The sequence below is a fragment of the Neolamprologus multifasciatus genome, chromosome 16, assembly GCF_963576455.1.
Source record: "Neolamprologus multifasciatus chromosome 16, fNeoMul1.2, whole genome shotgun sequence".
NCBI lineage: Eukaryota > Metazoa > Chordata > Actinopteri > Cichliformes > Cichlidae > Neolamprologus > Neolamprologus multifasciatus.
In genome coordinates this window covers 32,291,654-32,307,218 of record NC_140454.1, presented here as the reverse complement: position 1 = coordinate 32,307,218, position 15,565 = coordinate 32,291,654, and the positions used below count along the sequence as shown (strand labels likewise).

At 40.1% G+C, this 15,565-nt stretch overlaps 1 protein-coding gene across 2 annotated transcripts in view; it reads left to right on the top strand.

Moving 5' to 3' along the window:
* The window catches only part of ramp1 (receptor activity modifying protein 1), an 82,968-nt gene that overhangs the window by 46,017 nt on the left and 21,386 nt on the right, over window positions 1-15,565 (top strand). The window contains exon 2 of one of the 2 annotated variants that reach the window (XM_085135247.1): window positions 3,038-3,176. In XM_085135247.1, coding sequence (XP_084991373.1) covers window positions 3,038-3,176 — 139 coding nt within the window. The remainder of the gene's footprint in view (window positions 1-3,037; window positions 3,177-15,565) is intronic. The other variant, XM_085135248.1, reaches the window with a different exon arrangement.

The following is a 15,565-nucleotide window of genomic DNA, read 5'->3' as shown; positions in this document are numbered from 1 at the left end:
AAGTTTGCTGGAAAATTTGCAGAATTTGCTTGATGCTTAAAGTTAAAAGATTAAAAGTTTTAAAAAGAGGCTTTTTCATTTGATTCAACTTTATATGATGGGTTATGCTGAAAAAATAGAATTGGCCTGAAATGTCTTGAGGTTGTGTGTCATGCTTTTAAAAAGCAACTAAGTAATAAAGTAACGAACTGCTTTTGAAAATAAGTAGTCAGTAAAGCAATGATAACTTACTTTTAGAAGTAATCAGTAATAAGTAACTAGTTACTATTACAACACTTGTCAGAAAGATTTCAAGTTGTCAAGTTTATGACTGTGTAGCATGAAGAAAAAAGAAGCTGTCAGATATGTAAGAAGAACACCTTAAAAATATAATATTATAAATTAATGTAGTTATCGGTTTATTGTCGGATCTACATTTTTTACCTTTAATGGCCTTCATTGGTTTTACGATACATAATTACTTTTACGCCCTTTTAGTCTTTTTCTTATTCCTAATACTTACATTCAACAAACCTTCCAGTTTTATTCATCTCTGTTGTGACTGATAAAAAAATAAAAAGCTGGGGCTTCAACGTTGCAACATTTTTACTCTTGCATAACAAAAATTTACAAATCTGTGAAAATGCTGATATTTAGCATCTCATTTGCATTTTCAGCCTAACGTTTCTGAAATGCAGCGCGTCACTGCAGGTGAGGTTTTATATTTGACCTTGTGACTCTTCACCCTGTTTGTTTCTGAGTAATTTGGCTGTCGGTCCATTTACACCCACACGGGCAGGGAAATAAACAAAGGTCGAAAAGTTAACTAGTGAGGTGTGAAAGCACTGATAGGACTCTGAATGCAGAGAAATTACCAATTTCCTTAAGCCCAGAGTTTATATGTTGAGTTTACCACAGCTGCAGTCTTCTCGCATTAGTCTTTTACGACATGTCGTTTTTAACCAATCCTACTGTATCTTGAATGAGTGTTACCAAACATCTTTGCCATCACATACACAGCAAATTCAAAAGTGTTAAATGTTTTGGTGTTAGTAGTCTTAGAGTTAATTTTACTCTAAGTAGAGTCACATTCTTTTAATGTAACTCTGAGGTGTAAAATGATAGTAGTTAAAATCGAGTGTTAAAAATGAGTGTTTCTATTTCAAATCTGGAGGTGTTACAATGGAAACATTAACTCTTGACCTCTTAACTCTGAACTCCTACAGGGGCTATGACACTAATAGAGTAAATTCACAGACTCCGCCCCCAGCACGGCTCCAATCGAAGCTGAAGTGAAGCCGTTTCAGAACATTTTGCTCTACATATTTGAGTTGTTTGCCATGCTTGGTAAGTCATGTTTTCAAAGATTGTTTCAATTATTGTTATTAGCTTTTACTTCTGTGGCTCTTTGGAGTTGAGACAAAGCTGTGTGGAAGGCATTAGCCATGTTGCTAGGTGATAGCATAATATTCTGTTTTAGCTAGCTGAAAGGCATTAGCCATGTTGCTCGCTGATAGCATAATATTCTGTTTTAGCTAGCTGAAAGGTATTGTTTGCGGGCAAATACCACAGCCTTGAAAAAAAGCTTGCATGTGAATTTTCAGTCAAATTTCTTGGTCAAATACACTTAAAACAATGTCTAGAATGTGAAATGTTGGTATAATGGTGCTACTTGAAGCCTGAAAACGATCTCCCATAAAAAACGAGCAAACAGCAGTAGCAGATGTCCCGAGTCCCGACTGAGTTCTACGTTAGCACTTAGATTCCTCCAGAGTTTTGTGCACACGGTTTAGGTAAAAATGAAAAAGGTTGAGGTTTTACATTTAGTTCAGTATTACCTGTTGTCTGTGTCCTTGTCTTTTGGGAAAATACTTTACACAAGTAATGGCTCAAAAAGGATTCCTTTGTTTGTTTGGTTTTTTTTACTGTGCTTCAATTGATTTGTGCCATTAATTAGTGTCAACTAATTTTTATTCAATCTCCACATAGGATATGCTTGTGAAGATGGAATATGGGGGAGAGCAGAAGTGCGTTGAAGTTCCACAAAGTGATGAATGAAGGACATGCATATTGTATTTTGTATTTATTGAAATAAGTGATGAGAATGCTGTTATTTGCATTTACCAGCTCACCTATGTCAGACCTTTTGATAAACGAAATTCTAATGAAAGTGAGAACATGTACACTGTTACATCTTTCAGAAAATGTTTTGAAATTGTGGTGCACAGTTCAGAATAAATGTTTTTCAAAAACCATTGCGTCTTTTTAGTAAATGTTTATTTCCAAAAGAAATTTCTAGAAGTTCAGAACAGTAAAATTCCCGCTTTTTAGAATTAATTAGAAGATAACTCTTACGTAGTTAAACTAAAATACTCTTTGAGAGTTAATATATAAACTCTTAACACCAAGTGTTAAATTATCAACTCCAGAGAGATTTGGTGTTTAACACTAAATCAGAGTTAACATACCAACTCTCCAAAAAGAGTTAAATTAACACTCTCTGGTGTGGACCCATATAGACACTTTAAAAGTGTTGAAATCAAATCTGACAGTGTTAATTTGGACATGCTGGATATGCTGTGTACTTTCTTACCTGCGTTACATCATTTGTCACACAGTCCTTCTGTTAATATGTCAAAGTGTCCCTCTCAGCATCTGGAGCACTCTCCCTCATGTCCACCAAGAATCTACCGGAAACGTTGGTGTTCAGTTCGTCTCGTCTGTCTCTTATCTGTCTGTTTGTGGTTTTGGAGGTCTTGTACAGCAGTGATAAAGCTTACACCGTGTCAGCAGACTGTCATCTTCAACAGATGGGGAAATGGATCAGTTTGCATTGATCCACAAAAGGTGGCAGCAGTTACAGACACTCTCTTGAGTGTTGCCCTCTGCCGTCATCCCGCTGCAGTCAGAGCTCTTTGCATTACTTTTTAAAAGTTGGAAAAAGCTGTTAGCCCTGCACTGAATTATTCATTGTGCTGCAATCCAACTTACATTCAGCCCACTTTCCTTCATTATTCTAACGCCGTCCTTCCCTTTTCTTCCCTCCCCTTTCTCTCAGCAGCGTCTCAGTGTGTGTCGGCACTGGGCTGCGGACCTCACTACGAATACGCTATTGAGGATTTCTGCCTGGGCAAGTTCAGACTGGACATGCAAGAGCTGGATCAGAGACACTGGTGTAACTGGGAGGACACAGTCGAGTGAGTGGGATAATCACAGTCTCATGCACACAAAGAGAGAGAGAGAAGCAGCCAGGCACGAATTAAATCTGTTTTATATTCACACTAACACAAGCAGGACATGGTGACATGTTGGTGAGGCATTAAAAAGCAATTTCATCCTTTTTTTGTTAGATTTTATCCACTTAGAGCAATAAAAACGCTTAAATTGCCACTGTGACGTCTTCCAAAAAGCCTTGGTTTCATTCTGTTATCACCACACAAAACACATGATTTTTTTAAATTAATAATCACCATTTTATTTTTTTATTAAAACAATAAGGCAGCGATACATCGTTACATAAAAAATCTGTATATTTGTTCATCCCTCACTTGAGCTGTTGCGTTTTTTCAGCTTTGGCTAGAGTCCATGGCTGATTATGTACTGAGTGAGAGACTACAGAGAAAGACAGTGAGTTGGAAAAAGGGGGGTAGAAGGGATTGAGAGAAACAGTCTGAACAGAAGCAGCACGCCTTTGGCATAAACACAGATCTTTTGTGCGTGAGCAAATATTATCTTTGTGCTCGCTGCAAAAAACGGCAGCATCATCACAGCTTTTCAGATTTGCTTTTACAATTTGAGAGCGTAAATTACAATTAAGTAATTACATAAATACCCCCCCCCCCCCACACACACACACACACACCTCCCACCTGACTGTGTTTTAAGAACATGTTTGTATTTAAAACGGTCAGCTGTCTCCATCAGGTCTGACCTCACTTTGCACAAATAAACTCTATTTTCATCCCTTCATCTGTCTGTACCTGTGATAACACTGATTAATTGCTGAGACCTGGCTTCTTAGAAATAGAATTTACTTTAACAACGGTAAAACTTTTCAAACAATTAGATCTCGTATAATAATACGAGATAATAAACATGTAGTGAGAGGTCTGTGCCAGGACGCTGTAAGTAGTTTTTTATTAAAATAATAAACTAAACACATCCAGGAACATGTTCAGTACTGTGCAAACGTCTTGAAAAATCCCTCATTTTATTAGATTTTGCTTCCAAGGAGCCAGACTTTCTTCTGATTGATGGTCTTAGTAATAGTTCTCCAGGATTTCTGAGGAGTTTTGGACATATAAAAAGTATAAAAGTGGTCACAGCAAATATTTACTGACCTTATATTCCACGTGTTTGCAAATGTTTCAATAAATCGCTGCACCTATTGGCCACTTTTCTAGCAAAGTTTAGAGAAATGCGTGGTGACTTATCTGCAGTGCACTGAAAAAAAGGGATTGGCCAGCTCTTGGATTTATGTAAGCATCTTGCGTGTATTTAACACAATTGCCTCATGGTTTAAAGTTAAGTGTAACTATATCGTTTAGAAACTACATAATATGCAGAGAGGGTAGATTAAATTGTTCATATCATGTTTGAGTGAAGTAAGTCAATGATATCAATGTTAAATCTCGCGACACTGCACGGGATTTCAGTCTTGCACGCTTTGGATCGTGGTTTGAGGAAGGCATCCAACTCAGTCAAGTCGAACAACCGCCTCTACTTTTTTTGGTAAACCGAAAAAAGTAAATTGGGTGGTTGTTACATTAAAAAAGTCTACCTTGTAATTTGAACACAAATTTTTCATGTTTCTATCTTGAACGTAATTAAATCATGTAGGATCTGTACAAAATTCAACAACTTAATTTGTTCTTGTTGAGATGACATGATACAATCTAGTAAGAGTGGTTAGTTGCTGGACTCATGAAATTAACAAGATCACATGAGATTTCAAACTGCAGGAAAATCACTAGAGTTATAAGAGGCAGACAACTACACACACACAACGTGCATGCTATTGCTTTTTATTGTGGTTTAACCTGTCAAGGACAAAAACGTACAGAAAATTCTGCATCAAGCCTTGAAATCATAGCTTTCCTACTTTTGTCAACCCTGGATTGCGCTGTTGCCTCACAGTAAGAAGGTCCTGGGTTCAAATCCACAATATGGCTAGTTTGCACTGGTTTCTCTCTGGGTATTCTGGTGTCCTCCCGCAGTTGTTAGAGTCAGCTTAGGTTGATTAGTGATTCTAACTCTTCACCATGAATGTGAATGCAAATGGTTGTTTGTCTCTATGTGAAAGACTGGTGAGCTGTCCAGTGTGTACCCTGCCTCATAACCAGTGTTGGGTAAGTTACTTTAAAATAGTAACTTAGTTACATTACTAGTTACTTCTATCAAAAGTAACTCAGTTACTTCAAGTTACTCGTTACTTTCAAAGTAACTAGTTACTAGGGAAAGTAACTTTGGTTTTACTCAGAATTCTCTTATTAATGTGTTGCTTCCATAACTTTGCCAGTCTTCTATCTTGCTTACTTGCCACAGTGCACTGTGCCACCTACCAATAGAAAGGAAAAGATAATGTGCATATTTCCACGAGAGAAATCCCACGCCTGGACCGTCATTGACCGTTGCCATGATTCTAGCCTACGTCACAGCGCCATGTGTGCTTTTTACATCCAACACAAAAACTGCAGTCGTGATGCTTTGATTGTACTCAGAACTCGGAAATTCTGCCTTCTGAATATGAAGATGTAGGTAACACCAGACTGCAGATGAGCTGCATACAGGGCTGGACGGGCATTTTGACTAGAGACCGGCCCACCATTATAGGAAAAATCATAAAGCCTTTGAATGAAAACAAACGCTGTTGTGACAGTGATGTACACTGTTTTGATGGTATATATGCATCAATCGTTTGTTGTAAGATTCAGATAATTATTTTTTAAAAGCTAGACATTTTAAATGAGAATAAGAAAGGAAAGTATTTCTTTGTGCCCCCCTCTCCCTGTTAATGCCCTACCTGCCCCCCTGGCAAAACTTTGCTAGATACGCACCTGCACAGTTACCAGCTGTCAGCTACATAAAAAGGATCCTGGTGTTATCTGTCTCTCAGAAACAGTTCATAACTTCCCTTCAACTCATTCATGTCACCTAAAAGGTAAACCTGTTTCTCCATCACAGCTCTGATGATTCAGTAAGGACATCTCCTGGTTTCATCTTCATGTTTCCCTCTCACCAGATAAACAAACCGATATCATGACCAGCAGCTTTTTTGCAGCTGTGGCTCCAGCAAACATCAGCTGATAGTAGAAAATAATATTAAATAAATTCTAACAACAGCTGATCAAGCTTAAACGTGCTGCTGTTGTTTAACACGACATCGGCTGGATTCCTGTTTCTGGCGCAAAGTGGGCGATAAACAAACAAGAGAGACGATCAGCTGATCATTGATCAGTTTTCATGATTGAAGTAGAAACGGGAGAGGGAGGGGAATGAAAGAAGAAGAGGCAGCTGTGCAGCAAAGACACAGAATAATTCCAGCTTTGTGTCTTTTTCATTGTAGCTGAATTACGGGACAAACTGTTCCTTTTCACCTCAATAAGAAACGCGTAATATTTTATCTGAATACCAGACGGGACAGTTGGCAACTCTAATAACTTATGAACAAAATAAAGTTCAACATGATTAACTTCATAGCACCCACCCAGCTGTATAGAAACTCCGTCATGCTAGCTAGTACGCAGTACGGAAAAAGTCAGAATAACGAAAATAAACTCCCCTAAACTTGGTTTATATCTGACCCAGATAGACTGCAGCTCATAACTTCTTACCTGAAGTTCAGTTCACACTTGGACCGACGGCCGCCTCGGGTCTCTTTTCCTTCTGCGTCCACTTTCTCTCATCCACCTGCTGCCTCCACCACTTGCTAATGTTACTGAATCTGTGGAAGCTCCGCGATAGCCACACGAAGTAACGAGTAACGACCCTATCTAAATCCCAGTAACGACTAACGCGTTCCTGATTTTGGCATAATAACTAGTTACCGTGCTCGTTACCACAATAATAACGTAGTTACCGTAACGCGTTACTTAATAACGCGTTAGTCCCAACACTGCTCATAACCTACCCCCCCAGAACCAGGATAACGATAGGAGGATGTTAGTTGTTGTAGTACCAATGTCCACTATTGAATCAAGTAAATCCAACATGGCCTTTTTTCAGTGTGCTGTATGTTTATATATTCAGATAAATGTTAGTTTAACCCTTCTGCAGGGTCTTTTTAGTGATATCGCTGCTTTCCAAGGTCCTAGCAATAAATTTGGTAAAATTTATCTGGATGTTGAAGTCATTAAACCGTAGGCTTTAAGTGCGTGTATTATCAAAGATCTCAGGGAGACTTAAAAACCAGATAAAAACCATCTAATTATCAAACTTTTATTCTGTTTTTCAAAAGGTTTGCTCTGTCGTGATTAAATGTGCACTTTTCCTTCAAGGGTAAACGGAGGGTTTATTTGCCAGTAATGATTTATGTGTTATATCATGTCAGCATTTAATTTAAGTTAAAAAATAACCTTATTTCTTTAATCTTTAGACCTTGTTCCACATACTCGAGAACCATGATGTGTTTAGTAGACTATCTGAGCTCATTTAAACATCCTCATCTTGCTGCTCTACAAGAAATACACTTCAAAGGTTACTTCCACACGTGCAGTTTATCAGTTCGTCGACGCTTGTGTACAAATACTGGACAACTTTGTAAATCCCAAATAAAAAAAAGGTTTTATCAAATGTATGTAGTAGTTAATTTCTCCATTATTTATATATATTTTTTGGTCTTAAACAAAACAGGAAGCAGGAAAAGCAAGAAAGGAAAAAGAAAAAAAAGGGATTGATGGACCGAAATGTCAAAAACGGTCCAGCTGAGTAAGAAAGGTCAAATATCAGGACAGTCGCTCCCCATCGAGGAAGTGCTGCGTTCGGGCAAAGATTCCTCTGGAGAGTTCTAATTCAGTTCCAATGACATTTTGTCTGTGTGTATATGTGTGTGTGTGTGTGTGTGTGTGTGTGTGTGTGTATATGTGTGTGTGTGTGTGTGTGTGTAGGGGCAGTTGCATGGGGCTCCTTCCTACCGCTCAGTGTGCCTCAGCTGTTAAAAGTAGTAACGTTCCTCAGCTATCTTGTCTCACTTCTGTCCTCTGCTGTCACTTACAACTATCACATCAGCCGGGGTTTATACGCGGCTCCCACCACATCGAATACTTAACACTGTCCTTATGTTCACTGCAGCATACATTATTAAATGCCTCTGCGTATTTTCCTCACAATACTTCTATTAGATGTCTGAAGCTTTAGCACAGGAAAAAAAGGCTCAAAGGCTGCCTAACTGACTTCGCATGCCCATCTTTTTCTGCATTACGGCATAAATTTAATTAAATACAGTACTTCATCTTTATTTTATCTTTACAGCTGTCTCCTCTTTCATCTGCTGGGAAGGGGAACAGCTTCTTTCCTTTTTTATCCCTCATAACTACAGTCAAATGTTTTTCTATTTCCTTCATTCCCCTGCTTCCACAATCCCTTCTGCTCCATATTTTAATGTTTTCCGTTGCTCCCTATCATCCCTTTTCCCCTCTGCTGTATTATTTCCCTCTACAAAGGTGCTAATGCTATATTGCACGTCAACATCTCAACTACATTTGGTATCCCCGAGTCCCTCGTGCAGCTATTTTTGTGTCACAGCACTATTTGTTCTCCTGTCGAGAGAGTGTGCTGTAACGTCCCCCGTCTCGTCCAGAGTGACGCCCTGCGCAGATACCGCATCATTGCTCAATAACACACCGTAAATTAGAGACATTTTGAGGCTGGTGGAGGAAACATTGCACCGATATGAGTTTGACTCGCAGGTGACGGCACTAATCAACGAGCTGCTGTAAAGCTCATCAGCAGAAAATCCAGTCACATCTTTGCATTCCTGATCAGTCTGCGGCGTGTGAGATGCAGCCGTCACCGTGTGATCATTTTAAATAAGATGACCTCCTGACATAAGACCTTTTAGGGAGGTGTGCTTAAATAAGCGTATTTTCCACAGGAGCCGGTTTGATTCTGTGAGAGTGACGGTAACGACACTGCCACAGAGCCAACCAGCAAGAAAATGCTTTTGCAGCCTTTGCAAGAAGGAAGGAGATAATTGAAATATCTGAGGCGCTCGCATGATGTGACCTTTACTTTTTTTTCCCCTCCAGCATCGTAGCGTTCAGATAAACCTTCTGCATGCATTTCACGAGATTTTCCCGTGTACCAGAGATAAAACTACAAGTTTTATCTTCACGCTGGCAAATCGCACAGTTTTTGAATTAATGCTGTTAATGTTTAGCATCATTAATATTCTTTTTCTTCCTACCATCCATCTGCTGTGTTTCTTGGGTTCGTCAGCTAATCGTGACACATTGATGCATTGCTGTGCTCAGTGTAGCTTAGCATAGCCCCCAGCGTGCACACACACGCCTCTCTTTCTTTCACTGTGCAGACGTTCGTTCTGCAACACTCTGATAATTGATTTCTTTTGCTAGAGTTGTCTAATCTCTCACAGCGTACGTCAGGGCCTGTGCTGCATTCATGTGCAGCAGTTTAAATGTAGCCTCATAATTTGGATCTGCTCACCGTGTTTAATCGAATCTATAGCTCAAGTTTCACGAGTGAAATTCACGAGGTCAAATGTGAGCGTCGAGCCGGTGCACGGTAATGACGTTTAAATGTTAAGTGCAGGACGTGTTGCTCAGTGAGTCCATTTAACATCCGCTGTTGAGCCTGTGTAGACACTTTCAGCATCGCTGCGCGAGGACAGGAAAAAAAACACAATCATCTCATCACTGCTGAAAGTTAAAAACACAAACAAAAACCTGTAACGCCTCTTTGCCCCCAAAGAATTACAGCTTGCATAAAACAAAGAATTGGAAAAGGAAAATAGGCAACCTGGTTCCTCAGAGGCAGAAGAAAAGACACGGATGCTTATTTGTACATCCAGAACGACAACAGGAAGATGCAAAAACAACAATGCGTTTTGTGTCAGCGGCACCGTCAGTTTATCTTTAATTGAAACTAATCAATTTATTGTGCTACGTGATGCCCTGCTGTGGTTTTGTGCATTTCGCTGTCATGGTGGTTGTGTGGCAAACTGAAAAGCAGAATGCTGATGAAATGAATCATTTGGCCTGCCAGCACTCAGGTATGAATGAGACACTTAGCAGATGGAAAACAAAATGACACGTCCACGATTGCAGATGGGAGGCTGATGGGAAGACAGACATCCAGCGGAAGACACGAATGATAACGTGTCACCATCCATGTTCAGTTTTTTCCATTTTCAAACTCTTTGATGACACCACTTTTAAAATTTAGCCACTAAAAGATTCTCTAAATGCTATAAACAACTGCAAAAAAATGCAAATCGTTCTGATTATTATATGGAATATAAATGAAACTACACATGTCATTGTTCTTTCTCTCATTAACCCTTGCACAAAAATCAAATTAAAGATATGACAGCGTTTTATAATTATTCAGCCTGTGGCCCTGCTGGAGCTGCTTGTTGTGTCTCCACAGAAAACACTTACAGCAGAGCAGAACCAGTCCCATCATATGAGCTGCGATCAAAAGGCTCAGCATCTGTAAAAACTGAGAACCGATACAAATTTCGCCTCTTTGAGGTCATCTCTCGGTGTGCCACGGAACTGCTTCCAGCAGAGCTGCTATTTTTAGACCCCTCCATGGAAGTCTCATCCTGACCACCTACATGTCAGCATCTGTAATTTCACCACGGATCAAAACACTGATGCTGAGGATCGTCACTGACGATGAGAGATGGATCTCTGGCTTTCATCCAGAGACATGACAGACATGACATCATGACAGTATGCACAGTGGATTCGTCCCCTCAGGGTCGCACAGTTGTGCTGTATCAGCCACCTGGACTGTAGCTCATGCTGTCGCACAAGGGCAGCTTATGTTGGTCACAACTTTATCTTTCAATTGCCAGACTTTGCTTCCTGCAACTTTTTCTTCCTCCCTAAAATTAAACTCCAGTTTAAGGTCACGATGATCCAACATGCAAGTGGTGAGTATTTCACTTCCTGGCGGGAGAACTAAAACAGCTGTTCACAGATGCTCTACGAGAAAGCAGCTCACACTACTTGTAAGTGTTTGCTCTGATAACTCTTTAAAGCCAGATGTGCTCCAATGATCCCACACTGCTGCCCAGTCTGAGCCACGAAGGTTTATTCTGTTATTTTTCACATTTCACTTCCATCTCATTCAGCTGTGAAAGCTCTCGCTAAAGTTCTCGTAGCTGTTAGAGCCCCGGAGCCTCTGTGAGGTCAGAGTACCACAGACCCCTTAATAATACACATGACATCGGTCACTGCCTACACAGAGGAGATGTGCAGCTACGAGGTCTTCACCTGTAAAGGCTGGACTGTCAGCTACAGATTATTTCACACCAAAGAACCATTTAGTGGAGTTTGGTCTGTCACGTCCTAAACAATTTAATCAGAATGACGTGTTACTACGATGATAATAGGATTGTTGTAAATTACTCAAGTGAAAACAGAAGAGCTGTTTAATATCACAAGGCTGACGGCTCTTTATTAAACATCTATAACTTGGCATTGATCTTCTCAGCAGGCGTGACAGAAGGGTTTTAATCCAAAGACCAGAGTGATTTTACAACACAGTTTAAGCAATTTAGATTTATTTGTCCTTTTGGAAATTCCGCAACAATATAAGAAATGTAACTACAGCAATAAAGACACTAACAACAAGACTGTGTTGTTAGAAGCTGTATATGTCTATCCACATCACACTTTCTCAGTATAAACACTGTAATCATTTTTTCATAAATGACATCTGAGTGCCTCTGGCCAACACCAGTAGGCGGTAGGGTAAAGTGTCTCGCCCAAGGACACAACGACCAGGACAGAGAGCCCAGGGATCGAACCGGCGACGTCTAACAGTCCAAAGACATGCAGCTTGTAGGGATAGGTTAATTGGATAATCCAGATTGTCACTAGGTGTGAATGTGCGAATGAATGTGAGCACGAATGGTTGTCTGTCTCTGTGTGTTGGCCCTGCGACAGACTGGCGACCTGTCCAGGGTGTACCCCGCCTCTCGCCCTATGACAGCTGGGATAGGCTCCAGCGACCCTGAAAAGGATAAGTGGAAGCGAATGGATGGATGGATGGACATCTGAGTGCCATAACAGGTTTTCTAGAATGCTGGTTGTTGAATGCAAGCATCCCTCTCAGGATTAGCTGTTCATTTTTCTCAGTCCAAAACCAAATGAAGGAACCGTTTAAAGGCCTTTTGGTGGTAAATTAAAGAATATGAGTGTGTTTATCCTCTAAGCGTCTAAGTGCGAGCACAGTAAATGGTTTTGAGTGACAGCTGAGCAGGGAGGGTTAATTAATCACAACCTGAGGCAGACACCATGTGTTTGTTTACGAGCTTGCTGAGATGTAAGACAAAGTATGCGCCCGTGCTGTTACACGAGGACAGATTAGCATATTTCTTTTCTGTGTAGAAAACACAGAACATGTTGTTTATGATCAACCTGCAGTATTAAGTCAGAGGAAATTCATGCAATTATGTTCCTAATCTGTCGTCTGCAGTCTGTTTTTATCTCTTAATCTAAATCAACATATGAAGGGCCGTCTTTGATCTCATCCTTGTTTTTTTAAAACTGCGCATCTATGAATCCATCTGCAATTACCATATCATTTCTGAGCGCTTTCATTTCCTTCAGCTAGGAATCAAGGAATCACAGTGTAGCCTCCAGGCCTTGTCAAGTAAAGCATGATGAAGGTTTGGTTTTAGGGAGGCCGGTAAACTCTTGAACGTCACTGCTTACACAGACCACAATTCATTATCCGCGTGTCTCACTTTCACAGTTAAACTGTATTTTCAGCCAAAACAGACACTTATCCTCGTGTTAAGACTAGCCTGAAGGCTTAAATGTAACTTAGCACTTTAAGCCAAACTGCTGTGTAAGTTTTTAAAGAAGAAAAATGTATCCTCCTGTCTACACCAGAAGTCACTGTTTTACCCACTCATCTGGTTTTGCTTTGAGCAGCAGACATTACTGAGCTAGTTCCATACTACATGGTGCTATGTTTAGTTGGGACTGGGCGACATTAGCAAACCAAATATGTTAAACAGTGATTCAGTTTATGATTGACTACAACTATTTAAATAGAATAAAGTGCTGAAGAAGCTATGCAACTATTACTACTAAATCGGTTGTGGGTTCAAGCCCCACACCGGCCATAAAGTGTTTTGTGGCAGTTGTGAATTTTTCCAGTGATAATGTGATGAAATTAAAATCAGTAATAGTTGCTCAAAAACACAATCTGTACTAGAGTCACCTGCTCATTGGAAGGTCAGTGGTTTGATTGTTTCATCTGCACGTTTTCGCGCAGATTTTAGACAAAGTGCTTCACAGTAAAGGTGAATAAATGTTGTATATATAAAATTTGTAGCAGAAAGCTCTTTGTACACTCAGCAAGCTAGAGAAATGCCATAAAAGCATCAATCCAAATAATAAGTGTGACCCCAGTTGGTTTTTGTTTCAGCTTTTACTTGACTTCTAGTTACTCTTTATGCAGCTTGTCCTTTATGTTTAGTTTGCCCAGCGTTCCTTTGGATCGGTGTAGTCTGTTCCTGCAGCTTAGTTCCTGTTTTACTTTGAAAGTTTCTGTCTCTGGTGTTTTGCTTTGTTTTAATTCCTTCCCTGTGTTTGACACTATTGTTTGCATCCTTGCTTTTGCTGAGTATTTTTCATCACCTCACCTCATCGGGAAGTGGAGACAGGTGGGGAAAAAACAATGTGTATACTGTATATAATGTACTTTTGAAATGGTGCGGGTGCTTAAACGGTGCTCAAACCGGTGCTTAAACAATGGAGAACACAAACTTTGTCCAAAAACCTCTCATGTTTAACTGTTTTCCACTTCTTCTTTGGTCATTTTAGCCTTTTTGGCCAGGGTGAAGGGAGTATCTGCCATCAAACAAGAAGACAGCCGCATGTAACTATGATGGTGTTTGCTAGTTCACCTTACATGCATTAATGTAATAACGTGGTTAGCCTACTCAACGTAAATTACACACGAACAACATTAAGCTACTCACGCAGAGAAGAACGGCTGCTGCTGCATCATCATCCTCATCATTTCTGCTACACTGGCAGGGCTAGGGGCCAGGACTCTCCTCTTCGGGTTTTTGGGGGATGTTGCTAACTCCGGGTCCGATAACAGGCACCACACCCGCAATAGATGTGCTCGATGTGAGGTCTCGCAGCAAGCTATCAAATACGGCGCATTTCTTGGCTTAAAAAAACGCTATGCGTCGCCAGGTGTTTCATCAGATATGAGGTGTTACCTCCTTTGACAGTATCACAGTATCACCTTAAAGCACTTGTTGCAGCTGCTGAGTTTGCATCTTTTGCTGTGAAGTACAGCCAGACTTTGACCGCTTCGTCTTGGGCATTTTAATCTGTAGCTCTGCTCTAAAAGAACGTACGTACCTGGACCCGCCTACTATCCTCGGAAACGTAAAATGATTGGCTAGAATCGAAAGTGTATCACAGCTCAGGAAAAAAACCACCGAAATAAAGCACCGAAATGTGTGCTGTTTTTCGGTCTGGTTACTACCGTTTATGTCAGAACCGTTTATGTCAGAACCGATGGGTACCGGATACCGGTACCCATCCCTACCTGTCACTTTGAATTTTTTTTGCTTTGCAGTTTGTACTTTCATTTAGAGTTTTATTTAGCAGTCTGCGTCCCGGATCCTGCATTTAAGATTTTGTTATGTTTTGTGATAAAATGAGTAATAAACTGAATTCTAATCATGTTTAAAAAGAAAAAAACATATATTTAATGAAAAAGCAAAACCTCGAAGGTAGTATCTAAACATGAATTAACACTAGCTTGAAAGTTTTAATATATGCTTCCACTTTAAAACCCTTTAACTTTACAAGAAGAAATCACACGCTCATCCTCACATTCACACTGGAAAGTTACCACAGTTTCCTGCTAATGCTAGCAATTTTTCAATCGATGTAACTGCCAAGCCTGAGCCAGTTTGCTGACTCAGGCTCCTTCCTATATTCCTTGTGTAGCAGCTTTCGGTGAGGACTAGGTTACATCATGGAAAAGTTCAATTAAATGCTTCGCAGTTCTAACCACGTCTTTCCTCTCTAATTGAAAGCCTGATATCCCTTTATTTGCTGTAAACATGTAAAGACATTTAAAGTGGTTCTTTCAGGCACTGCTGACATAAAACATGCCAGTGTTTGTGAATTAAGTCCCACTAACGTCTAATCAGTGACCAGATATAAGAAGCAGAGTCCGAGTCATCCTGAGAAGTTTAGTTTTGTTGAGTGCATCTTTTCCTCTAAAAATACCAACAACTCGAGATAATTGCGTGCCTATAAATATTTATGGGGTCTATTAGATACGCTTTTGCTTTAGTCAGTCCATCTGCCAGCCTCAGTAGCACAAGACACTGAGGGCTGTGTCTGCTCATCTATCT